Source organism: Garra rufa, chromosome 19 (genome assembly GCF_049309525.1).
Source record: "Garra rufa chromosome 19, GarRuf1.0, whole genome shotgun sequence".
NCBI classification, from domain to species: Eukaryota; Metazoa; Chordata; class Actinopteri; order Cypriniformes; family Cyprinidae; genus Garra; species Garra rufa.
The window spans coordinates 17,424,622-17,452,461 of record NC_133379.1 but is presented as its reverse complement, the minus strand read 5'-3'; the positions used below and the strand labels follow the sequence as shown (position 1 = coordinate 17,452,461).

Sequence of the window (27,840 nt, the reverse complement as noted above, 5' to 3'; positions counted from 1 at the left end):
ACATTATTGGGTTTATAAACATCCTTGCAAATGATTCTAAATCAGAATTTCAGGAAAAATCTTTTTAATAAAGAGCTGTCGGAAGCTTAATAGTGGGGACACTGAAGTCACGTGACTGCAGTGTAGTTCGTTTATAGCCTAACTTTTTACCTCTGGTGACTGTATTTAGGTTTCCAAATTCATAAATGTTGTACATATTCATGAATATTATCATAATGAAAAAAAGTCACGGAGCTTATTTTTGTAATAATACAAAGGCCAATGAAAAAATCCTATTAGTTTTTTGAGGGAACCAGGGTGTAGCTAACTTCTATCAAAAATACATCTCTGCAGCTCTATAGGGGACAATTTATGAGATATATGACTCTGGACCACAAAACCAGTCATAAGGGTAATTTTTTTACATTTTGAAACATCATCTGAAAGCTGAATAAATAAGATTTCCATTAACGTATGGTTTGTTAGGATGAGTTTGAGGGTGCAAAAAAAATCTAAATATTGAGAAAATTGCCTTTAAAATTGTGCAAATGGAGCTCTTAGCAATGCATATTAGTAAACAAAAATTACGTTTTGATATAGTTACAGTAGCAAATGTACAAAATATCTTCACAGAACATCATCTTTACTTAATATCCTAATGATTTGTGGCGTAGAAGATAAATAATAGATAATTAAAGATTATTTTGACCCATACAATGTATTTTTGGCTATTGCTACAAATACACCCGTGCTACTTAAGACTGGTTTTGTGGTCCATGCCATGGTCACAAATAGCACTACAGACCAACTTTTCGACTGAAATTTAAAATTAAAACCATCAAGATACACAGCAGTTTGAGTAGCTAACAATGGAAGAAAATTCTTTTTGACTAATTTGCTAATGCTAAACAGTTTCCATGTTTGAGTCAGGACTCAAAACAAAGGCATATTTGGTAAAGCTAGTGGTGCAAAAGTAGCACACTTCACATTTAACTTGATAGTTTTACAATTCCTTAAAGGAACACTCCACTTTTTTTGGAAATAGGCTCATTCTCCAACTCCCCCCGAGTTAAAGGTGCACTGTGTAATATTTAAGATGATCTCTAGACAGAGGTGCAATATAATATACATAACTATGATTTCAGGGGTGTATAAAGACCTTACTTAATGAACCATTATGTTTTTATTAACTTAGAATTATCAGTTTATATCTACATACACCGCGGGTCCCCTCACATGGAAGTCGCCGTTATGTTTCTACAGTAGCCCTAAACGGACAAACTGCTCTACAGATCGCGTTTCATCACTGTTGTTCTTGCGAAAAAACACTGACTCAATGATGAACAAGTAACTGCGATATTCACAATAACATCGTTTTCTTGAATGATTAAGTAAATATAATTCCTTAAATTACGTTTTAAAAGAAATCTCACTATTTGTTGCTGTCAGAAACAACGATATTTTAATCCTGTATCGGCTTCCGTAGTTCTGTAAAGGGAGGGGTGAGCAGTGGACTGTTGCAATTCACAACCTCACCGCTAGATGCCGCAAAAATCGACACACTGCACCTTTAATAGGCTGAGTTTTACCGCTTTGAAATCCATTCAGTCGTTCTCCTTTTCTGGCGATATCACTTTTAGCATAGCTTAGCATAGATCATTGAATCCTATTAGACCAATAGCATCGCATTCAAAAATGACCAACGAGTTTCAATATTTGTCCTATTTAAAACTTGACTCTTCTGTAGTTATATCGTATACTAATACCGGCGGAAATTTGGGATTTTCTAGGCCAATAAGATATATTCCATGTTATAGCAGCAAACTTCCTTGACTATTACGCTGGAATGGGAGTGTAGTTCCTAATCTTATCGGCCTAGAAAATCACAGCTTTACATTTTCTTTACATTACTTACGGTCTTAGCACACGATATAACTACAGAAGAGTCAAGTTTTAAATAGGACAAATGTCGAAACTCGTTGGTCATTTTTGAACGTGATGCTATTGGTCTAATAGGATTCAATGATCTATGCTAAGCTATGCTAAAAGGGATATCGCCAGAACAGGAGAACGGCTGAATGGATTTCAAAATGGTAAAACTCTACTTATTAACTCGGGGGGAGTTGGAGTTTTCACTCATACTTTTTCTACTCAAATAACTACAAGGATCATTATAACCTCACTATCTACATTTAAAAGGTGATACTTAAGTTTGAAGCTTCACTGAAGGGCACAAGCTCCACTGGGAAGAAAGTCCTCAACATAGCTAGCCACTGCTTTAGAAAGGTAGGTCATGCTGCCAAAACGGCCACTGGGGGCACTATCGTACATCAGCCTGCAGATGCCCGTCATGTGATCTTTCTCAAGGAGACACTCATCAGCTCCCAGCTCTTTCTGCAGAAATATAAATTCAGTCATTAGGGATAATGACACCATGAAATCTCTTGACAAATCCAGTTTCAATTGTCTTTGGTTGTCAGGTGCATGAGGGAGGAACATTCTTATTCTACAGAGTTTTTAATTGGAAAAACATCTACACTTACCAGTCACAAGTTTTTAAAAGATTTGTATTGTTTTTTAAAGAACCCTCTTCTGCTCACCAAGCCTGCATTTGTTTGATCCAAAGTACAGCAAAACCAGTAAAATGTTGAAATATTTTTACTGTTTCAAATAATTGCTTTCTATTTGAATATACTTCAAAATGTAATTTATTCCTGTGATTGCAAAGCTGAACTTAAAAGCATTACTCCAGTCATGATTCTTCAGAAATCTTTCTAATATTTAGATTTTCTGCTCAAAAATCATTTACTATTATTATTATGTTGAAAACAGCTGAGTAGAATTTCTCAAGTTTCTCTAATAATCTTTCTCTGGATAAAATAAATAAAGGCTGGGTGAGCAGAGAATTCTTTAAAAACAATCTTACTTATATATAAATATCTTTCTCAGAATGATATTTTAAAGGTGTAGGCCTATAAAGGACATATGAACCTTCTCAAGAAGCTAACCTGATCATTGTAGAACATGTCACTGGCCATCTGTACAATCCTTTCCACTTGAATGACCCCACCAACACTCTGGACGTCCACCTCAGCCAACATAGTCAGCACCAGGATGGCCTCCACCAACAATTGCCGGTATTCAGGTTGAGGAACACGATTCAGGACTGTCTCCACATGCACGGCAAACTTTATTTCACCAGGAGTCATCTAAAAATGCCGCCATTTTATTATCATTCTGTGAATTTAACACTAAATGTCACTTTATTTTATGCCTTAAGGTTGTTTACCTCTCTTGTGGTTGAGGATGGAAGCACAAAGCCCTCAATGGACAGTCCATGACACTAAATAACAAGAAAGGGAAGCTATTTTGAAGCATAACCTTGACAAATAACCCAGCTTCAGCACTGACTGTAAAGTGTCCCACTCACCTTCTGCAGAATCTTCCAGACATTCTGATAGAAACCAACAGGGACTCTGTTTAGAGCTCCATCAAGACGCCTGCGCCGAAGCCACTGGCCATGTCTGCTGTCACGCACCAACGTGGCTCCTAATGAGCCCTGAAATGACTCGATGGATGGAAGTCTGTATCTCTGGAAAACAATCAGATTAATTACACCTACAATGAAAAAAGCTCAAGCTTGAATAAGAAAATAAGGAGAAGTACACTTCCAGAATAAAAATTTCAGATCATTTGCTCACCCCCATGTTCATGTCTTTCTTTCTTCAGTCGAAAAGAAAAGGTTTTTGAAGAAAACATCCCAGGATTTTTCTCCATATAGTGGACTTCAATGGGACCCAACGGGTTGAAGGTCCAAACTGCAGTTTCAGTGCAGCTTCAAAGGGCTCTACACGATCCCAGCTGAGGAAAAGGGTCTTATCTAGTAAAACCATCAGTCATTTTCTTAAAAAAAAAAAATATTTATACACTTTTTAACCACAAATGCTTGGCTAGCATTAGCTCTGAGATGTGCATCTTCAAGTACCGATCAAGTGTTTACAAAGCGAACGTGCAAAGAAAGTCAAATGCCCTTTCTAAAAAAAGGTACGATTTTCAAGTTGGAGGAGAAAATGATATGGAGTTTTTCAGCCTAACCTACCTTTTCAAACTAGAGTACACTAGAAGAACTAACCATATCGCAGCGCTAGAGCAAGGCAAGCATTTGTGGTTAAGAAGTGTTTTTAAGGAAATGACCTTTCATTTCACTAGATAAGACTCTTATTCCTTGGCTGAGATTGTGTAGAGCCATTTGAAGCTGGACTGAAACTGCAATTTGGACCTTCAACCCGTTGCCCACCATTGACGTCCACTATATGGAGAACAATCCTGGAATGTTTTCCTGAAAAGCCTTAATTCTTTGCGACTGATGAAAGACAGACATCTTGGATGACATTGGGGTGAGTAAATTATCAGGAATGTTTTATTCTAGAAGCTTAAGGTTTGTTTGCTTCTAGTCTACTCACCCCTGATTCAATATTTCCAATATCCAGCGAATGAACTGACACAGCCTAAAGAACACAGAAAAAAAGTGTCTGGTCTTTAACTACTGCCATTTTAGTGACACGCAGCTGTTCTAAACCCAAGCAATTTTCTCACCAGTTTGATATCATCACCCTGTTTACTTGCAACTTTCACTTCGGTTTTGGTGGAGCTGAATTTGCTCTTGTCTTGGATACTGACAGCAGAGCTGACCATATTTCCTGCCGACCGCACTGGTACAAAAATACAACTCATGAATCAGGGTGTCTACAGGTTTGACCAAGTTAAATTTAAGACATTTTAAGACTTTTTAATACCATTTTCAAACAAAATTTAAGACCAAGATAAGACTTGAAAGATGTAGTTATTAAATTTTATAAAATATTTCAAATTCCTATCGAATTAGTGCATTATTTAATTATTAAACCTTAAATATTTAACGTATTTGTAGTGAACTATATATTAGTATTTAAATAATTCACCCTTATAGGCTGTTTGTGTGTGACTTTTTGCACTTGCTATACTATAAAAGTACTACAATTTATTATACTAGTAATTTTATAATAAATCGAAAGCAAGACATCTTGAAAAATATAGGGAGAGACAGCTGCATAATAAATAATCCTCTGCTGCCATCTAATGGTTATATGGGTAATTCCATATTATGTTAGCCAAAAAATAGACGTTGTTTTCCGTGAAAAGTCATTTTTTCCGATGCCCTTTTTATGAATGAGTTCTTGAAGTACATTTTATTTCACAGCTGTAGAGTTAGAAAATAATAAAGGCTTTGAAATAATGCAAGATTTTAAAAATGTGTTCATGACTACAAAGGCAAGTTAGTGATTATCAAGAATACGATTAAGATGTCCTTGAAGATAAATATCGATAGCTAGCTAACGTTAGCCTAATTTGAGCCTGATTTTTTTTTTTTATGGGGTGGAGAGAAACCGCACAGAAGGACTTACTTCAAATATTAACGATAATAACAAAAACAAAGTAACGAGCTTAAAAAACTGGACTCTTCTGCCAGTTTTTTACACATGGTGACCAGTGGCTGCGAAGTTCTGAATGACAAATCGTGTTCTGCTATAAATGTGCACAAACGTATTTTTAAATCGCATACGGTCAGTCATAGTCATAGACAACGGTGTGTCAACTGTAACAGTTGCTCCCGGCAACGTCGTGGTAAGTTTGAGTGCACGGACAGCGGCTCTATGACCGGAGTCTAAATCATGACGAGCAAGCACTTTCTTACCGCTGCTGGCATACAGTAGCTTCCTCGAGCAAATCGTGCAGAAACAAGCCCTGGGCTCTCTCAGTTTCTTGCACCAACTGCCAAAAGGCTCGCCATCTCTACTTTCTTCAATCCACGCCCAGCGCCATTTATTTTTGAGTCCTTTATCTATTGCTAGGGCATCATCCCCAGGCTTCATAAACTTGCGCTCCATTTTTTTTCTCCGACAACGCTAAAGTGACATTGACGTATGGGTGTCAATCATACTGTGTTGCAAGGACCCGCCCTTCTCTGCTTCTGATAGGCTTGTAACGTTAGTTAAAGCTGCGTTCCTCTCATATGATTGGTAGGTGAAATAAATTGGCTCTAAAATATTAAATCGCATGCGCAGGCTCTAAAATATTATAATTTTTTCCCCACACGGCCGCACGCCAGAGATCCGGCACGGTGCCGGAATACTTTAAGCCCTGTGGAGAAATTCCCTCTAAAATTAAGATTAAAAAATTAAGACCCTTGGATTTAGATTTAAGACAAATTAAGACATTTAAAGGCCTTATTTTAGGACAACGGAATTTAAGACTTTTTAAGACTTTTTAAGGACCCGCGGCCACCCTGTGAATATACAAATTCACAGACTTGATGGGAGAGTATAATGCTGGCAAGGGATGAATATATTTACCGCTTTTTTGAACTCCAAACTCTTTGCCACTCAGAATGTGAACCAGCAGGTTCTTCATCTCAGATGGGCTCATATTCATCAAACTCTCTGTAGCCTCCTCACCTAAAAAAACATGACTGGTTTGAACCTCTTGTAATCTAATAAATATTCAATGTTTGTTATTATAGGAGTTTAATGAAACAGGAACTGAGATACCTGAACAGTTAAGGGATTGAGCAAGCTCTGTAACCATGACCTGAAGAATGAGGCCAATTCGCAGGCGGAACATTTCACTGAAGATTTTTGGCTGGGTACGAATACTCATAGCCAGAAACACCATTATCTCCTGCCAGGAGCGTACAAGAGTGTCAGTGGAATTAAAATGTATAAGACTGAGATGTGGATCTGACCTGTAGCTCTAACCTGAGTGAGAATGGCGATGGTGAGATTGTTCTCACTAGCCTCATCTATCAGCCTTGCCAGCTTATCTGGGGGTATAGGGCTATATAGAGACAAAGATTTAAGTATAAACAGGTCAACGTTAGAGTGAACATACAGTGGAGAATAAAATTAGAGAACAATCTATGAACTTTGGACCAGTTCTCCTCTCTCCACACCACATGCTCTTTAGCAAAGGTGAGCTTATGAGCTTTTGATGCTTTCTGCTGATGAGAGGCTTGGTCACTGGTCTGACTTCTCTTAAACATGTTGAGACTGATCCTTAGCAAGCAATTCCAGCTGCAGTGCTGAACCGTTTCCCCATTGACAGTCTCTGCGTTATCCTGTTTTCTCGTGCATTTTCATGTCTTATGTGGATGACAAGCCTATTTAGAGGACTTGAATGAATTAGTGTCATTGTAAACCTGCAATATTCGAGATCACAGATTTGGAATGACCAACTTCTTTTGAAATGGCTGAAAGGGTCATCCCTTTGGGCCTTTATCTGGACAAACTCCTGTAGTAGGGTTTCAGTCACCTTAGAGCAGCCCGCCATCTTGCAATCTTGAAAACTGTAGAAACGCTGCCAGTTAAATAGGGTTTGTTATATAAACACCAATAACTTGGAGGGATCAGAGTTTTCAAAAATCTCATTTCAGTTAATTTATGAAATAAGCTTAAAAACTGCCCTTCTACTCCTGTTAGGATAACTTCAAAAAGGACTAAGCACCTTGAAGTGCAGAAAATTATAGGTTGTTCTCTAATTTTGATCTCTACCCTGTGTGTGTGTGTGTGTGTACTTACGCTGAAATAGTTTTCTCTCTTGGTTCAGGAGGAAGGCCAACTGTTAGATGTTTCTGATGAATTAGCAAGTCTGAGCAAGCCTGTTAATGGAAAAAAAATTTAATAACCACAATGAGTGAAAATGTTAGTTTAATTTACATACAGACTTGGGAAAACTGCTTACTCACAGCATCCAGCTCTTCTACTTTCTTGCGAAGCATCCCACTGATCATCCGGATGAGGCCCCAGTGTTTTAGGTTTCCTGCCTTTTCATACAAATCACTCAGTAGTCGTTTCACCATCCAACCTTTCCCATGTAGCTTGGTGTCCCAATCCATTCCCCTAAAAAAAGGTATCCCAATAAAATTTTATTTCAAAGCAAACCTCATCCTCCACAGTCACAGTACAGTTTTTTTTTTTTTTGGACATGGATATAACAAAACTTATCAAATGGTTTCGGCAGTACTGACTTGTCCTTGAACAGGATGTAGAGAATATCAGCCTGATCCTGCAAATTCTGACTTAGTTTCAGCATTTGCACTAACGCCAGGTAGTCAATCCCACCATTGATGTCTCTGGGCAGGTTTATGGTTTGAGGGGCCTGTGTCTCAGATGCCTTTTCATGAGGAAAAAAATAATTACAGCTCTTTGTTAGATGTGGACACCTGTGATAGAGCCATTTGTAATAGTTCCAGGAAGCAATTTTCTCCATATAGTGATTATTCAAAAAATAGATTTTTTTTCACGTTTTGTTATGATGCAGCCTTATGTTGAACTGCTTTAGATCACTTTTTTCGCTACATCAATCTACACTCCATACATCATAATAACCAACAAAAAAGCAATTTGTAACAACTTTGCATAAGCATAAGTATTCATACCCTTAATGATATACTTAGTTCAAGCATCTTTAAAGCCTCAAGACTTTTTGGGTATGATTCGACAAGCTTTGCACATCTACATCTGATCTGACAATTATCTACCATTCTTTACCTCACCTCTTTACCTCTCAAGCTCTGTCAGCTTGGACGAGGACTGGCAGACCTTTTCAGGTTTCTCCAGAAATGTTTGATGGGGTTCAAACCCAGGCTTGTGAGAGGATGTCAGTGGGCCATTGTCCTTTTGGAATGTGAACATTCTGCCCAGTGCGAGGTTCTGAATGCTCTGGATTAGGTTTTCATTAAGGCTATCTCTATATTTTCCTGTGTTGAGCTTTCCCTCTACTCTGACGAGTCCCTCAGCCACTGAAAAGCCACCACACTTTACTGTTGGGATGCTACTGTGCAGGTGATGAGCAGTGCCTGATTTCATCCATACATGATGCTTGGAATTGAGGTTCATCAAACTAGAGAACCTTGTTTCTCACATTCCGAGTTTAATAAGTGCTTTGTTGCAAATCCAAATGGGATTTCATGTGTCTTCACTGAGGAGAGGATTGAGTTTGGCCACATCACAATAAAGTCCAGATTGGTGAAGTGTTGGTGGTGATGTTTGTCCTTCTGTAAATAGTTTAGCTCCATATGATCATGGTGACCAGCTTCTTGGCCACCAGTCTAACCAAGCCCCTTCTTCATCAGTTGCTCAGTTTGGCCAGGGGCCCAGCTCTAGTAAGATTCCTAGTTGTCCCACACGTCTTCCATTATGGATAATGGAGGTTACATGCTTCTGTGAACCTTCAATGCAGCAGAATTAGTTTTGAACTCCTCCCCAGATCTGTGCCTTGACACAGTTCTGTCTCTGATCTCTGCAGGCAGTTTGTTTAACCTTGGGGCATGGTTTTTGCTTTCATGCATTTTCAACTCTTAGACTTTTTATTGAGAGATGTATGCCTTTCCAAATCATACTCATTCAAATTAATTTGCCACAGGTTATCTTTACTCAAAGTGTAGTAACATTTACAAGCAATTTGAAGGCTTCTGAACTAAATTCCAAGTGTCCCAGAAAAGGGCGTGAATACTTATGCAATTGAATCATTTCAGTATTTTATTTGCAAGGTTGTTTGCAAACCAGTTTTTATGCTTTATCATTATGGTGTATGGAGTGTAGACTGATGTGGGGGGAAAAGCAGTTTAACATAAGGAGATTTAGACCTTATTATTGGTAAAAACAGTTTCTCTATGTAGAAATGAATGGGATTTTTACTTCTGAAACCTGATAAAAAAAAAAATCCAAAATACATTTTGGAGAGCAGAGACAGCCAGACGATTATTCTCATTATTGCATAAATGTTCACAGTGAAAGCCTGTAATTTTGTAAACTACCTTTTCTTTGTTATCCAGCAAATTAAGGTTTGGTGCCGGAGAACGGAAAAGTTTTGTTGGAAGGTACATGTGCACATCTGCGGAGAGGTCAAAATAAAATCATGAATTATTTCTGAGCATTTGCAAAGACAACTGTTCTCTGAACAGCGACTGTCAAAAAACTCACTGTGTATATTGAGCTCTCTGGCTTTGTGCACAAGAGACACCATCTCCCGAGTCTTTTTGGCTGCTGCCCTGAAGCGGCTCAGGCCTCCTTTAGTGGCACTAATGGGACTCTGTTGAGGAACTGCCAGTAGCTGGTCCAGATACACAGCCAGGTCATCCACCTCTACACACACACACACACACACACACACACACACACACACACACACACACACACACACACACACACACACACACACACACACACACACACACAATTAAATAAAAACCTCAGAGGGTTGAGCACGTTTTCTGTCACTTTTGAGAAGTAATTGAGTATTTCACCACATGTGTCAGTATATAAAACTGTCACAGCAGTTACTGCTCCATCACAAAATTGCCTCTCAAGCCTCCATCCGCCCATGCAGCTACGCAAACTGTCTGACAGAGTGACTGTCAACAGCAGGCCACACATTTCAACATAAAATGTCAAGCAGGAAACGGAAAACTGCAAGTTAACAGCCAACAAACCCGTGGCAACTGACTTAACCATCCAAGCAAAAATGTTTCTCATTTTAAATCTTTAAAATGATAGTCATGCTGTACTGAATCTTCATTACATTCTTAAGTGGAACACAAAAGAAGACTTTTATATTTTGAAAGTCAGCAGCAACAATGGACCCAATTGACTTTCATTGTATTTTTCAAAACATCTTTCTGTTCCGCAGAAGAAAGTAAGTCATTTTTCTCATTTTTGGATGAACTGTCCCCTTTACGGTTTTAGACTTTTCAAGAGAAAAGCTTATTATACGTGCTGCTAGCTGGCGGCACACTCACCACAGTCCATAAATGTAAGATGGGCACAACAGGAGGTGTCAAGAAAAGCTGAAAGTTTCCCAGTCTTAACCCTTGAAATGTAAAACTGATTTGATTTTGGGCTGCTTTAGGTATGTAACAAATATTGAATGTGCTGACCGCTTTCCATATCTTACTTTGCTCCTCCAAAGTAACCATCCTGTAGTTTTTTCAAGGTTGCCAGAACAGCAGGATCAATGTGCTTGTGATCATTGGCTAAAAAAGACAAAAACTAAATTAGTCCTTCAGAATATGAAAGCTGCTGTCTGCATATGGTGCATGTAGAGGGCACTCACTGAGCATGCTGTGTGAAATTGGGAACGTTACTGTGGGCCGGCCGGTCATCCTCCAGCGAGAGCAGAGGTAGGAGAGGTCGATACGGAGCATTTCCACAATCATGTGATTGTCCAGGCCCAGATAGAACTCATGATGGTCTACAAACTGGACATTCGATCAGGATCAAAACATACTAAATATTCAAATAGACACCAACAGCAAATTTGCATTCACAGACTGACATACTTGAGGTGTGAAAGTAAAGATGGTATCGCGAATAATGTAGAATTTGGAAGTTCCTAGCACACCAATTCGCCGGTATGGTCGTCCAGTCAGTCCCAGTTTTTGGTTGCGTCCTGAAAAAAAAAAAAAAAAACATAGTAAAATCCATCAGTCTCTGTCTGTATTTTGTATCTCTCTCTCTTAAATGAAGAATTCATTCAAAAATTTCTGTTCATCATGGCATTGTATCCATTCAAGATAATGAATGTGGATGGGACTAGCTATCAAGGCACCAAAAAAGTCTATTTGTGCACAATATTCAAAGTCTTCTCAAGCTATTTGATAGAAATTGATTTTCAATGTTTGCTGAAAATCTTTCTGTGGTCACCAAAAAAGTGCCTTTTCTTCTGCAGAAGTTTAGAAAGACATGAATGTGATTAAATGATGACAGTGTTTCTATTTTTGTGTGAACAATCCCTTCTTAAAAACACTTAATATTCAGAAATATTATTGATTTGATGGTACTGATGTTAAAGGATAAGAACAAAACTTGAAGTGGTTTGAGCTGGATGATGATATTATTGTCTTTATAGCTGAATGATTTTTTTATTTTATTTAGCAACATCTATACTGTTATTGAACTATAGTGAATCAACCTTAAAGTGGACTTGAACTAAATAATGACACTATTTCCTTCTTTATACATAAATAGTGGAGGGCGATATGACCAAAATCTTATATCATGATATGAATCATTTTGTTTCACCTAAACTACATATATCAAAGTGTAGTTATTTTTGCTTTAAATCTTTATAAAATTAAATTTTTGATGCCATGGAAATTTCATAAAAAACTACAGACCAAATAAAAAATGCTACATACCGTACAAAATCTGCAAAATGTTAATTATTTTATTAATACAAGAGGAATCATACAAATTTTGAATTTTTTAAATTTAGTACAGACCCTAAATGTACAGACATTTACGTATAGTCCACAAGAAAAAATAATAGTTGAATTTATAAAAATTCTTAATACTGTGTTGTTACCTGAATCATCCACAGTTTTTTGTTTTTCAGCATTTTTGTGTGTTTGAACCTTTCCAGCAATGACTGTGTGATTTTGAGATCCATCTTTTCACACTGAGGACAACTGAGGGACTCATATGCAACTATTACAGAAGGTTCAGACACTCACTGATGCTCCAAAAGGAAACAATGCATTAAGAGCCAGGGGGTAAACCTTTGAACATAATAAATGTGTACATTTTTCTTATCTTGTCTAAATATCATATTTTTTCATTTAGTACTGCCCTTCAGAAGCTACAGAAGACAAAATAAGGTAAATTTACCCTGATCTTCACATTTAAAAAGTTTTTTACCCCCTGCATCTTAATGCGTTTTGTTCCTTTTGGAGCATCAGTGAGTGTCTGAACCTTCTGTAATAGTTGCAATTGAGTTACTCAGTTGTCCTCAGTGTAAAAAAGATGAATTTCAAAATCAGTCATTGTTGGAAAGGGTTCAATACACAAAAATGCTGAAAAACCTGAAGGCCCTGCAGGAATTTTCTGAGGAACCGCAGTCAATTTAACTGTTCAGGACAAACACGGCACTCATGAACAACTAGCACTAAACAAAAAAGGGTCATTTTTATAAATTCAACTATTACTTTCTCTGGTGGACTATATATAATTGTCTTTTATGTGAAATATTGTATTCAGGTCAGTTTTTAATTAAAAAATTACATGGATATTTGGTCAAATAATTAACACTTTGCAGATTCTGCGAGGTGTATGTAAACGTTTGACTTCAACTGTACATCATAAAACACTGCATTTTCTTCATTGTGTAAATTAAATATTTCTTCTTTACAAAAAGTTACAAAAGTGATTTAGTCAAGAACAATGAGATATTTTCTCTCTTTTGTTGTTTGATAAACATGATTGACAGACAGCAGGAATATTAGACGGCTGTCACTTTAAGAGCTGCCCGGATCCAATATACTGTTACGCATGTGTTTTCTTTCTCAGCTGTTTGACCTAAATTATTGTGTTTACGAGGAGACTTGCAAAGACAAGGATTTTGATAAAACAGCAATACTGGTCTTTAAGTGCAGAATTAGCTAAATTTGTCTCATATTTGAAGAATTTTGCATCATAGATTTTTTTTTATTTCTGTTTATAAGCTGCTTTAAAACAATCTGCAATGTATAAAGTACTATATAAACTAAGGTGACTTGACATCTACCCTGAGCTCACCTAGTCTGGCATAGATGTGACTGAGGACTCTGGAGGGCTGAACTCGGATTGGGTGAACGTCCTCCAGGGTTTCTGATTCAATGCCATGGCCCTGCAGCAGCTGTTTAATTTCATCGTTTTCTGCCAGGATAGACACTGAAAACACAGGAATGGAAAAGAGCCAGTGTAAATAGGGTGAGCTGAAGTATTTATGTAATAGATTTAACATTACACACAGGTTTCTAAATTGATTAACCCAGATTAAGCTCCTGTCAAACACAGATCTAACCTTGAACCACAACATCAGGCTTGGGAACAGTAGAGAGCCGTCTATTGAGAGGATCGATTTCTCCAGCTGCTAAAAAACCCTATGAAGTCAAAAAGGAATGTTAATTTACATATTCTTTACATGTTCGTGATATTTTGTTCTCAGCTTCATAGCCACATTTTTTCAGCGTATATATGGTTTTGTTGCAGAGCATCCCCTGATATAAATAACTGCATTGAACTGTATTAATGAGATGAGCAGGATGAATGTGTTGAAACAGGTGTGTTTCATAAGGGAGACATAATGTGCAGCATGGCCTCCAGGAACAGATTGAGAAACACTGCAGTATACAGCATTACCATATAGAGCGATTTTTGTGGAATTTACTGTACCTCTGCCAGCAGGTTACCCAATATGTACAGAGACTGGCCCCATTTCAGTGGACACTTGCCTACTGGCACTCTCTCCACAGTGTGAGGATTAACATACTCTTCATCAACCTAGTTGAAATTACACATATGGGGTTAAAATCCATTTTTCCTTTGGAATAACCCACATCACTCAACTAGGAATCTAGCTTTATCATAACAGCGTTTCATCATAACAGTACAAACTCCAGTGCTTTAGTGTTAAGAGCAAAACAAATAAATGTGTCCAGATTGTACCTTATCTGGTGGAACACTATAAAGCTCAGGAACCAATCGTAATCCATTCTTTCCTCTGATGAGGATGCCATCTAAAGCATCTCTGTACTCCTGAACCTAAATAAAAGAGGAACAAGCAAAGTACTGTTTTCTGAAGAATAAGCCGGTATTTATTGTCTATAGTGAAGTGTCTGTACCTGTTCTGGACTGTTGATAAAAATGCCATCCAGGATGAGGTATGTCCAGAACAGTGGCCATTCACACTCTATGTTCTCAAAGAGCTTCAGCTCTGATGACTCGTAGTACAATCGATTAGGGTCCTTAGGAAAGAATGATTGTGTGGGAATAAGCTTCAAAAGGCCATACAAAAGACAACCACACACATAAATTTGACATATTTGTCTGACAAATTGTTCAAGCTTTGTTTTACCTCTCGTGGAGTTTTGTGTCCATCTCTAAGAAAGCGGCAGCATCCATATCTGCCCTATGAGAATGTACAAGGAATAGTTGTCAGGAAGACAATAATGAGACAAAAGAAACACAAGAAATATCTTAAAATGCTCCACACAGTTTCCACCACTGAATAAAAAGTAAAAAAGATAATTGCGACTTTTTTTCTCACAACTTTACATTCTGATTGTTTTCTTAGAATTGTGAGATTTAAACTCACTGACTTTTTTTTGTATTGCGTGATATAAACTCACAATTGCAAGTTATAAAGTCCAATTCTGAGAGGAAAAAAAATACTGATATGTTCTCAGAATTGCGAGTTCATTTCTCACAGTTCTGATTTTATAACTTACAATTGCGTGTTATAATGTCAGAATTGCAAGATATAAACACAATTCTGAGAAATAAAGTTGCAATTCTGAAAAAAAGTCAGAATTATGAATTTATTTCTCAGAGTTTTAATAAGTTTTTCTCACAATTACGAGTTTATATCATGCAGTATTGACTGTATAACTCACAATTGCAAGTTTGTATGTCACGAGTTAATATCACGAAATTCTGAGAAAAAAGTCTGATGTAAACTCGCAACTGCGAGCAAAGTCAGAATTGTGGATCTATATATTGCAATTATGAGTTTATATCACACAATACTGAATTGATAACTCAGAATTGCAAGTTTATATGTCAAATTCTGAGAAAAAAAATCTGAATTTATATAATGCAATTCTGATAGAAGTTTGAATTGCAAGATGTAAATTCGCAATTCCGGGAAAAAAAGTCACAATTGTGAGTTAATATCATGTAATTCTGAGTAAAATGCAAGTAAAACGTCACAACTGTGATATAAACTCGCAATTCTGACCAAAAAAAAGACCAAATCACAAGTTAGTATCACCCAATTCTGAGAAAAAAAGTAATAATTGTGAGATATAAACTCACAATTCTGAAAAAAAAGACAAGTAAACTCATAATTGCGAAAAAAGTCAGAATTGTGAGTTTAAATCTTGCAATTCCGAGATTATATCACGCAATACTGAGTTTATAAATCACAATTGCGAGTTTATATGTCTGAATTTTTATCATGCATTTCTGATAAAAGTCCAAATTGCGAGATGTAAATTTGCAATTGCGGAAAAAAAGTCACAATTGTTAGTTAATATTTTGTAATTCTAAAAAAAAGTCTTGAATTTCAAGAAAAAAATTGTTGACTTTTTTGCAGTTTATATATAATTGCAATTTTGAGTTGTTTTTTGAGAACAATTGTGAGTTTATATGTCACAATTCTAAAAAAGTCAGAAATGCGAGATGTAAACTCGCAGTTGCGAGAAAAATGTCAGAATTGCGAGTTTGTATCATGCAATTCTGAGTTTTTTATCTCACCATTATGAGTTTACATCACGCAAAACTGACTTTATGTCAATTCTAGGAAAAAAGTAATTGCAAGTTTGTATTATGCAGTTCTGAGAACAAAGTCAGAATTGTGACATGTAAACTCGCAATTGCGAGAAAAACAGTGTCAATCGTGACTATCTTACAGTTTATATCTCACAATTTATATAATTTATATCACGCAATACTGAACTTATAACTCACAATTGCAAGTTTATATGTCAAATTCTAAGAAAAAAGTCAGAATTGTGAGTTTGTATCTTGCAATTCTGAGAAGAAAGTCACAACTACGATATAAACTCGCAATTCTGACAAAAAAGAATTACAAGTCAATATCAAGCAATTCTGAGAAAAAAGGTCATAATTGCAAGATGTAAACTCGCAACTATGAGAAAAGTCAGAATTGCGTTTATATCTTGCAATTACAAGTTTATATCATGCAATACAGAATTTTTAACTCCCAATTGCGAGTTTTGTCAAATTCTAGGAAAAAATAAATCAGAATTGCAAGTTTCTATCATGAAATGTCTGAATTGCGAGAAAAGTGACAGTTGCAATAAACTCGCAATTCTGAGGAAAAAGTTAGAACTGTGAGTTTATATCTCGCAATTCAGAATTTTTTTCTCACAATTACAAGTTTTTATCATGCAATACTAACTTCATATGTCACAATTCCGAGAAAAAATTCAGAATTGCGAGTTTGCATCAAGAAGTTCTGAGAAAAAAACTGATGTAAACTCGCAATTGTGAGAAAAAAGTGAGAAATGTGACTTTTTATACAGTTTATATCACGCAATTCTGAGGTTTTTTTCACAATTGCAAGATGTGAACTGGTAATTGTGAGAAAAAAGTCAGGATTGTGAGATAAAAAGTCGCAATTACCTTCTTTTGTTTGTTTATTCAGTGGCGTAAACAGGCTTCTATAAGACCTCCTCCATTTAACACAACAAGGTTAAAATTAACTAACTGATCACAGAAGATTTATTGATATCTTTATCTGAAGACATTGTTACTCACCTGAAGTTTTGAAATTATTTCTCCTTTGGTGATATTAACAATGTCAATGTCCTCGACTGCAAATGCTGGATAAGAGATGATGGACAGAACCCCAGCGTCCACTTCCTTAGATGTCGATGCCCTTGGCAGCATGGAGCTGAGAATAGACTTTCAAATTTCAAAAAGAGAAAAACATTTTGTTACTTTCAGGAGGCATTAAGACGTCTAAACAAGATGGATGCTGTCTTCCTATGTGTGACATCATAAATCAGTTTATTACTTGGCAGTGCTGAATGTCATCGGCTAAAGAGTGTACAACAGACTCTGGGCCGCCCTTGGCACCGAAAAGGTTCAGTCCATCCAAGGCCTCCAGAGCTGCCTGAACAAACATGCAGTAAGAGGTCACATTATTTTATCACATGGAGATCATTCTTTGACACTTATTCGACATGTGAAACCAATTCTTAGCTGATTATGCAGTTTATTACTAAAAATGTAAATATTTTACCTTTGCCATTCCAATAGAGCTGGCGTTTATCTCAGGGATCCCTTTGTTTGTCTTGTCTCCTCGTTCCCACATTCCAAAATCCTGAGAATTATTCACAGTCTTAACATTCATGGAAAACATGTTAAATCTTTCTGTATCAGAACAGCATCATAGTGCTTACCGCCACTTTGTACGCAGATTCAATGTAAAAGATTAGATTCTGAACAACGTCAACCTCATCACGTGTATAAACAATTTTTAACCCTGTTTCAAAAAGAAAAATGGATTATATGTGTTATTACATTGTTATAACAAAGCATTATGCTGCATGTTGCAAATATAAGTGTTATTTTACTCTAAAAGTGATAAGTTAAATTCAACCTGATGCTGTCATTTGGGCCAGAAAGAGCAGGAAGATGGAGGTGGCATCCACCTGTAGATGACCCCATTCATGATCACCAACTACAGTGGCACAAGTTCCTGAATGGTACTTAGCATGAAGGCAGTCTTTGGTACTTTTGCTGTACTTGAACTTCTCCACCTTGTCAAGCTGAAAATGAAACATAGGCTCAGAGTTACTGTACAAAAAGTCTTTGTTTATATGACAAGGCTGGTTCAGAGTCAAACCAAAATGTATTCACATTATCACAGTTTATTCGCTGTAGAAAACGGTAATAAAATATGACAAAAACTCAGAACAAATTCTTCTTGATAATCACAAATGAATAAAGTCAAACCAAAATTTATTCAGATGCCTTCAAAATTTCAGGCTTCTCCCAAAAGATAATAAGACAATGTACAAGAGGCATCACTGTGTACAAGAGGCTATTACAGCAATCACACACTTTGTATAATTGCTGACCAGCTTTTTGCATGTCTCCACTGGTATTTTTGCCCATTCATCTTTAGCGATGAGCTCAACTCTTTCAGGTTGGAGGGTCTCCTTGCCATCACCCTGATCTTTAGATCCCTCCACAGATTCTCAATTGGATTTAAGTCAGGACTCTGGCCAGGCCACTGCAAAACGTTAATGTTTTTGTCTGCTAACCATTTCTTCACCACTTTTGCTGTGTGTTTGGGTCGTTGTCGTGCTGAAATGTCCACTGGTGCCCGAAGCCAGTTTCTCTGCAGACTGCCTGATGTTGATGTTGAGAATTTTGATGTATTGCTCCTTTTTCATGGTGCTGTTTACTGTGATTAGGTTCCCTGGTCCACCGGCTGAAAAAACACCCCCAAAGGATTAGGTTCCCACCACCATGTTTGACAGTGGGGATGGTGTTCTTAGGGTTGAAGCCTTCTCTTTTTTATGCCAAATGAAGGCTACATCACTGTGGCCAAACAATTCAATTTTTATTTCATCTGACCATAAAACAGAAGACCAGAAGTCTTCTTCTTTGTCCAGATGACCACGTCACAGTGCGGAACGTCTTGTATTTTCTAATAATACTTTGCACTGTAGCCACTGGAACTTCAAAAGATTTAGATATGGTCTTATAGCCCTTTCCTGACTTGTGAGCAGCCACAATGCGTAGCCGCAGGTCCTCAGTGAGATCCTTTGTCTTAAAGGGATAGTTCACCCAAAAATGAAAATTTGATGTTTATCTGCTTACCCCCAGGGCATCCAAGATGTAGGTGACTTTGTTTCCTCAGCAGAACACAAACAAAGATTTTTAACAGAAACCAGTGCAGTCTGCCAGCCAAATAATAGAGGTGGATGGGCACCAAACCTTTAAAAGTAAACAAAAACATGCACAGACAAATCCAAATTACACCCTGCGGCTCGTGACAATACATTGATGTCCTAAGACACGAAACAATCGGTTTTAGTGAGAAACTGAACAGTATTTATATCATTTTTTACCTTTGATACACAGCCACGTCCATCTGTCCTGAGCACGAGCATTGTATCCGGCTCGTGACATGTGTATGCGCTCTGGCGTAGTATACGCAAACGCCGTAAGGGGAAATCGGTTAAAAGTCCCGGATGAGTTTGCACAAGCAAATGTAATCTTTTAGCTTTAAATCGGTTTGAACAATCAGGATAAGCGCAAGTAATTACCATTTTGAATAGCCGCTATACCCACAGTCTGTGTGCATTGTGTAAACAATGAGTGTCGTATACACGCGACAGATCACTTCCGCCGTTTGCATACTACGTTAGAGTGCATTCACATGTAGCGAGCCGAAAGCTAAACTCGTGCTCAGGAGAGATGGACGTGGCTGTGTATCAAAGGTAAAAAATTATATAAATACTGTTCAGTTTCTCACAAAAACCGATCGTTTTGTGTCTTAGGACATCAGTGTATCGTCACAAGCCGCAGGGTGTAATTTGGATTTGTCTGTGTATGTTTTTCTTTCCTCTAAAGATTTGGTAACCATTGACTGCCATTATTTGACTGACAGACTGCACCGGTTTTTGTTAAAAATCTTCGTTTGTGTTCTGCTGAGAAAACAAAGTCGCCTACATCTTGGATGCCCTGGGGGTAAGCAGATAAACATCAAATTTTCATTTTTGGGTGAACTATCCATTTAACCATGACTGTCCACAAACCAACAGCAGAGAACTTCAGTTTTTCACCTGTTGAGTTGATTAAAACAGTTGTTCCCAATGAATCAGGGCAATTAGGATGCTTTAGAACAGCTTGGACTATTTGGAATGGTATAGAACTTTGGATTTTCCCATAGACTGTGACAGTTTGCAAATGGTATGAATAATTTTGGACACTTTTTGTTCAAATGTAAATAAAAGCTCAGAAATATTTTTTTCCACAATGATGCCTCTTGTACATTGTCTTATTATCTTTTAGGAGAAGCCTGTGTCATTTCCGGTCAAAAAAAACTTGCTGGTTGAATAAAAGTAACTTTAAGTCAGAATTTGCCAGGGGTATGAATAATTTCGGGCTTGACTGTATATATTGGGATATGAGTGGCATTTTCAGTTTGTTTCATGCTACACATTGCAAATAATAGTGTCACATGGAGCCTACATATTATTATTTAATATAATTCATCTATATGTGTATGTATACATTAATCTATTTCCAGTTCACTATAATCTGTTTAAATCTATATAGTTTATACTGCCCTCCAAAAGTTTGGAAACACCCCTGGCAAAGTGTGGTTTTGGACGATATCAGCATATTGTGAATCATCTTTGGGCAATCCTTCAGGAGGCTTGGAGTAATATATCAAGTCAATGTTTGAATAAACTGACAGCTCGGATGCCCAGATTATGCAGAGCTGTAATAGTTGCTAATGGTGGATATTTTGATGAATCGAAAATGTAAGTTTTTTTCTATGTATAAACTGTTTATGTAATAAAATTTGTTTTTGTTGTTTTCGTGTTGTCCCTTATCAGTGCAAAATTATCACAAATTAAAAAGGATTCATGCCAATATTGTCCAAAACCCCACTTTTCTAGGGCGTTTCCAAACGTTTGGAGGGCAGTGTAGTTTTATTTTTATATTAGTTTCTGATTTTAAAGAAACACACAAATAAGATTTCAAAACAGTCTTCTGTACAATCGTTAACCACTGTCATGCACTCTAAACCTTAATAAGCTAATACACTCTGAGAGAAAATTAATTGTCTCCAAGTAATTAAGTAATGTCTCACAGCGATAATGGGGTTGCCATTTCAGTGATGAGTGCAGACTGTGATTCAGATCAGAAACAAATTATATTTATTAGAAAAAAAAGTTGGAAAAAGAAAAATATGGCTGTATTCATTATGGCATTTTATTATTGTATACAGTGCATTGCGAAAGTATTCATACCCCTTCATTTTTTTTTATGTTTTGTTATGTTACAGTGTAACAGTTTTTCCACATCAATCTACACTCCATACACCATAATGACAAAGCAAAAGGCATTTCAAATTCATTAGAAATAAAACACTTTACATTGCATAAGTATTCATACCCTTTTCTGAGACACTTGAAATTTAGCTCAGGAGCATTCATATTGCTTGTAGATGTTACTACACTTCGACTGGAGTTAACATGTGGCAAATTCAATTGAATAGGTATGATTTGGAATGGCACACACTTCTTAATAAAAAGTCCAACGGCTTAAAATGCATATCAGAGCAAAAATCAAGCCCTGAGGTCAAAAAACTGCCTGTAAAGCTCAGAAACAGGACTGCGTCAAGCCACACATCTGGGAAAGAGTTCAGAAAAAAAAATCAGCTGCATTGAAGGTTCACAGAAGCATGTAGCCTTCATTATCCATAATGGAAGATGATTGGAACAACTAGGACTCTTCCTAGAGCTGGCCTCCTGGCCAAACTGAGCAACTGATGGAGAAGAGCCTTGGTTAGACTGGTGACCAAGAAGCTGATGGTCACTCTAGTTGAGCTCCATGATCATATATGCAGATGGGGGAAACTTACAGAAGGACAAACACATGCAACACTCCACCAATCCGGTCTTTATGGCGGTGTGGCCAAACTCTTCTACTCAGTGAAGACACATGAAAACCCACTTATAATTTGCAACAAAGCACCTAAAGAACTCTCAGATTGCCAGCCCCCATCCAAGCTGACAGAGCTTGAGAGGAGAAGAGATGAGGTGAAGAATAGCAGATAATTGCAAAATGCAGATTAGCAAAGCTTGTCGCATCATACCAAAAAAGACTTGAGGCTGTAAAGGTGCTTCAAGTAAGTACAGTGTCAAGGGTATGAATACTTATGCAATGTATTTATTTCAGTGTTTTATTTTTTAAAAATGACAGTTGCTACAAATCCATTTGTTATTATGGTGTATGGAGTGCAGATTGATTTGGGGGAAAAAGTAAGTTAAAGCAGTTTAACATAAGGCTGCAACATAACAAAATGTGAAAAATGAAAATGAAGGGGTATGAATACTTTCGCAATACATAGTAATATGACCTGATTTGATATTTTAAATAAAAAAGCACACAATATTGTTAAATTGTTTGGGATCACTATTGTATACTTGTATACTAATGTATACTTTTATTTGGCAAAGACACATTAAGTTGATCATAATGACATTTATAATGTCACAACATTTTAAATAAATGCTGTTCTTGCTAACTTTGTTGATAAAATTTGGATCTTGATTCTGAAAATCTCATCCGAAATTTTCACATGTTGCATCAATCACATTTCCACACTGCCTCTGAAACATTTGTTTGTCAAAAAAAAATCTAATTGGGTTACATTTTCAGCTTTTTTTTTGCATCCGTAGCAAGCATTTTGAGAGGTGTTTTGACAATTCTGAGCCGCACAATTCTGTGTGTAACTAATTTTGACAAATACGAAAAACACATTCAAACATTTCAGACTCAGTGTGCAAGGAATGCTGAATACAATGGCTGCTGAAAATTGAGCTTTGTCATTGCTGGAAAAAATAAAAATAAAATGTATTAAAATAATGAATTTTAAAAAATGTAAAAAAAAATTACTGACTCCAAACTTTTGATTAGTAGTGTATGTTCTTCTTCGAAGCAACACTGATCACCATAATGCTGACTTAGTATTTACAGCAAAACATTATCTACTGTGTGCTTTAGATTTACTAAGCAAAATGAGCAGGATTGGTCAGATTTAATCAGAATGTGTTCTTACAAGTTTGGACAATCATCACTAAGAAGTGAGGGAAAGTACTGAGATAATAATGATATATGATGTTTACCCATACCTGTCTCATCATACACTGCAGTAATCCTCGCATGAGTTTGACCACACTCTACAGAATGAGAAGAGACAGAGAACAAGAGAGGGAGAAAGCGAGCAGTGAGCCTTGACCGTGACCTTATCCTCTCCATCTGCTATGACCATGAAAGAAACATGAGCCAGATGATTTGCCCTCTGGCATTTTACATGGTCTCCCAGACACAAACACTAATGAGCAGAAAATACTAAATGTCTGGGACACGCTCAGACATGGTGCCCTTTGACAAAATGGTATGGTTTTGTTTGTATCTCATCTCGCTACATATGCATGAACCGACCTGCTCCAGTTCATAGGCTTTGGCTTTGTCTTCATCTCTGTCTGCATTCTTCCTGTAGGCCAGACTCAGAGCCCAAACAGACAGGATGCAGTACACATTGTCTCTAACCCAGGCGTGAGGTAAGGTCTCATCTCCTCGGAGTAACCCTGTCACCGGATCCTGCAAAATATCATTAGGAAACATATATATATGTCATTATCTTCAGGGTCAACCATACTCAAAACTATATTACTGTTTAAGTGACCATTTAAAGGAACACTCCACTTTTTTTGGAAATAGGCTCATTCTCCAACTCCCCCCGAGTTAACAAGTTGTGCTGCGTGATATTACTGCACCTGCTGCGTCCATATTACGGCAGCAAACTTTCTTGACTATTACGCCGGAATGGGAGTGTAGTTCCTAATCTTATCGGCCTAGAAAATCACATCTTTACATTTTCCGCCGGTCTTAGTACACGATATAACTGCAGAAGAGTCAAGTTTTAAATAGGACAAATACCCAAACTCGTTGGTCATTATTGAATGCGATGCTATTGGTCTAATAACATTCAATGATCTATGCTAAGCTATGCTAAAAGTGATATCGCCAGAACAGGAGAACGGGTGAATGGATTCCAAAACAGTAAAAATCAACTTATTAACTCGGGGGGAGTTGGAGAATTAGCCTATTTCCAAAAAAAGTGGAGTGTTTCTTTAAAGTGTCACCAATGGCCTGGCCCATTACATTTAAAGCACCTAACACTTTAAAATCTATGCCTGTGTTTTAAAGTGGTTTTAATTTGTAATTGTACACTAATACAATCCTGCTGCCTTATATATGTGACGCTGGACCACAAAACCAGTATAAGTAGCACTGGTATATTTGGAGCAATAGCCAACAATACATTGTATGGATCAAAATTACAGATTTTTTTTAATGCCAAAAATCTATAGTAAAGATCATGTTCCATGAAGATATTTTGTACATTTCCTACAGTAAATATATCAAAACTTAATTTTTAATTAGTAATATGCACTGCTAAGAACTCTATTTGAACAACTTTAAAGGCAATTTTCTCAATATTTAGATTTTTTTTTTTGCACCTTTAGATTCCACATTTTCAAATAGTTGTTTCACGGCCAAATATTGTCCTATCCTAACAAACCACACATCAATGGAAAGCTTATTTATTCATGTATAATCTTAATTAAAAAATATAGCAATTACGGGGCCAAGCACTAGGCAAGGAAAGCATCAGCACAACTGCAGCAAAGGGGAATTAAAGTTTTTTTATTTTAGTCAAAATGGGTTAAAAAAAAAAAAAAAAAAAAAACACTAGTAATACGATTTAATCGGTTATCACTTTCGACCACAAGGTGACACTGTATTAAAATGTTTTGAGTACTTTCAGGTCATGGTCTCGATGGTATATACAAAGTTTTGTAATGGTACATCAATGCATTCGTAAAATGTAGCATTTCTATCATAATTATTAAAGTCAGTGGCAATTTCATGTTTTGGTTAATTATAACACCACCAAGAGGCACAATCCCACCAAATTTTTATGCGTCCTTAGAGTGTGCTCATACATATCTGTGTCAAATTTGGTGAAAATATCTCATTTTGTTTTGCAGTTATAGACATTTTTATATATGGGAAGAGAAAAAAATGACAGATGACTGACTTTGTTAGCATTTTTTTGCCACTTACTAAAATTTTGGCAATTGGGCATTAGCATATAGCCGAATTTCCTACGGTGGTTTCATGACGATCGGAGTAACGGTTTCTAAGATATTGGCAAATGTTTTTTAAGCGCTAAAATGCAATGTTGCACAAACCATAAGGCAAAACCTGGGGAAAAAAAACATTTTTGGTATCACTACATGTACATATTTGATTTTACCATTAGGTGGCACTGGTTCAAAACTTCTCAGGCTAATGACCCATACTGAGTTTTGTAATGATACATCAATGCGTTCATAAAATATAACATTTTACTACAAAATTCAAAATGGCCGACGGCCAAAATGGCTGACATGGGGTTATCTTAAATTGGGGTATCTTTCGACTCGGCATGATGCACCAAAGAGACCAGTTTTGTGAATTTTGGCAAAACCATTGAGAAGTTATAAGCAAAAAAAGTAATTTTTCATATCTCCTGACCACTAGGTGGCACTGCACCAAAACTCTGCAGGTAGACTCAGGTCATGCTTGTTATAACACACACCAAGTTTGGTCTCAAAACACCAAACCGTTGTGGAGATATAGCCTCACATCCATTTTTGCGTGCTTTTCGTAGAATTCATTTGCGTGTAATTCAAGAACAGTTTGACTAATCAACTTGAATTCCATAACTTTTTACCAGCATGGTCTGAAGATGATCTGAGCCAATTTTCAGACAAAAAATCAGACAAACCATCTAGGACGAGTTTGAAAAAGAAGGTTTTACTAACTATTTAAAACAGAAAAAAAATTTAATCTTACGATTTTTTTTTTTCATTTGACTCGGCATGACCCAAGGATTCAGAGAAAAAGAATTTAGATTTTGTGCCTTATGGTTCAAAAGTTATTAGCATAAAGAAAGTGAAATTTTGGACAAGTGGTGGCGCTACAGAGTTTGACTCTGAGACTCAGAGACTCCAACACTTGCTATGGTTAATGTTGACACTGTCCTCTATCAGTGTGCCAAATTTTACAACTTTCCTGCAAGCAGTTCTATGGGCTGCCATAGACTCAAAAGCAGAAGAAACAAGAGAAGAAGAAGAAGAAGAACGCCAACGGATACAACAGGTGCCATTGCACCTTCGATGCTTGGCCCCTAAAAATGTATGACTGATTGTGGTCCAGGGTCACATATAAATAATGCACAAATAATTAATTCCATAAAATATTCTCAAATGCTCAAAAAGTCAAACTGTAAACTCCCTTGAGAAAAACAAGTGTGCTTAATTGTATTGAATGTGCACTTGTAGTGGCAGATAATTTACTACTGAAATAAAAGGTCACCTATATGTACTTAAAAAGTACACTTTTATTACTATTTTTTGTGACACATTTAAAAGGACAGTCCTCTCAAATATGAAATTACTGTCATCACTTACTCACCATCATGTTCATGTTTTTATGGGCAAAAAAAAAAACAAAAAACAACAACAATGGAAATTGTAACCCATTCTACAAAATATTGTCTTTTGTGCTCAGCAGAGGAAATAAAAGCATACAGGTTTGACAAAAAGTTTGACAAAATTTTTAGTAAACTGTCCCTTTAAGTGCACTTAATAAACTTTGAATTACAAGTTTGACTTTCAAGTACATTTTAAATCACTGTTTTAATAATCTTTTGTCATGCTTTGAAGAAGTACACTCACTAAAATACAAGTAAAATTGTAGTGTTATTTAATATCACTTTTTTTATATTTTGAAAGTACAAAACTGCATGACATTTACAAAGTTACATGAAAGTATATTTTAGTTTTCCATAAATGATTGTCAGTAACTTCAGCTTTACACTTTAATAACATTTCAAGGATATCAGAAGTAATTATAAAACTGAATATAAAGAGCCATTTAAGTCCTACTTAAGTGGCAAAATTTGCATCTAATTGCAAAAACTGGCACATTACATTCAGTTAGCGTCTGAAGTGTATGTGTATTATTTGCGTACTTAAAGTATGCTAACGTGTTGTTTTTCACAGGGCTGCCATTTCAATAAATGTCAACAACACAGCAAGCGTGCGTGTGTGTGTGTGTGTGTGTGTGTGTGTGTGTGTGTGTGTGTGTGTGTGTGTGTGTGTGTGTGTGTTTGTAAACCAAGCCAAAAAACGCAACACAACACAACACAACACAACACAACACGTGCTGCTGTTCCTTTATAAACAGTCAAAGTGAGATGTTTGGGCTCACCTGGTGACAGAGGATTGTCTGTTGCAACATTCTGGCATAGTTGTCGAGTTTTACTCCGGAATTACTGCGGCTTCTCATTATGGCTGCTTTCTAAATGCAGTTTAGCTCTACAACCTCACTAGCACCGTGTGTTTAGATTAGCTGTCTGTGGTCAAGTATCAAGTACCGTACAGGCGAGGTAGGC

At 36.8% G+C, this 27,840-nt stretch overlaps 1 protein-coding gene across 2 annotated transcripts; it reads right to left on the bottom strand.

The window, feature by feature from the left end:
• Window positions 1–186: 186 nt before the first annotated feature.
• phka1b (phosphorylase kinase, alpha 1b (muscle)) lies at window positions 187–27,801 on the bottom strand. 2 transcript variants are annotated; one of them, XR_012340555.1, is made up of 33 exons: window positions 27,657–27,801; window positions 23,775–23,933; window positions 23,462–23,509; window positions 18,181–18,349; window positions 17,981–18,063; window positions 17,821–17,901; window positions 17,593–17,691; window positions 17,334–17,480; window positions 14,908–14,961; window positions 14,675–14,797; window positions 14,499–14,594; window positions 14,226–14,333; window positions 13,855–13,933; window positions 13,587–13,721; window positions 11,354–11,463; window positions 11,128–11,272; window positions 10,969–11,047; window positions 10,814–10,884; window positions 9,999–10,160; window positions 9,833–9,909; window positions 8,042–8,187; window positions 7,760–7,913; window positions 7,593–7,672; window positions 6,774–6,852; window positions 6,567–6,696; window positions 6,372–6,473; window positions 4,576–4,691; window positions 4,443–4,487; window positions 3,410–3,571; window positions 3,269–3,322; window positions 2,988–3,188; window positions 1,508–2,373; window positions 187–1,236 (listed from the first exon to the last, which is right to left on the bottom strand). XR_012340555.1 is itself a non-coding variant. In XM_073824696.1 (32 exons), exons 1-32 carry the CDS (start codon window positions 27,732–27,734, stop codon window positions 2,200–2,202), a joined length of 3,546 nt encoding a protein of 1,181 aa, XP_073680797.1. In that variant the 5' UTR covers window positions 27,735–27,801; the 3' UTR covers window positions 187–2,199. The 2 variants fall into 2 exon arrangements, 1 of the variants encoding a protein (XP_073680797.1); XM_073824696.1 differs by having other exon boundaries at window positions 187–2,373.
• Between the last annotated feature and the right edge of the window lie 39 nt (window positions 27,802–27,840).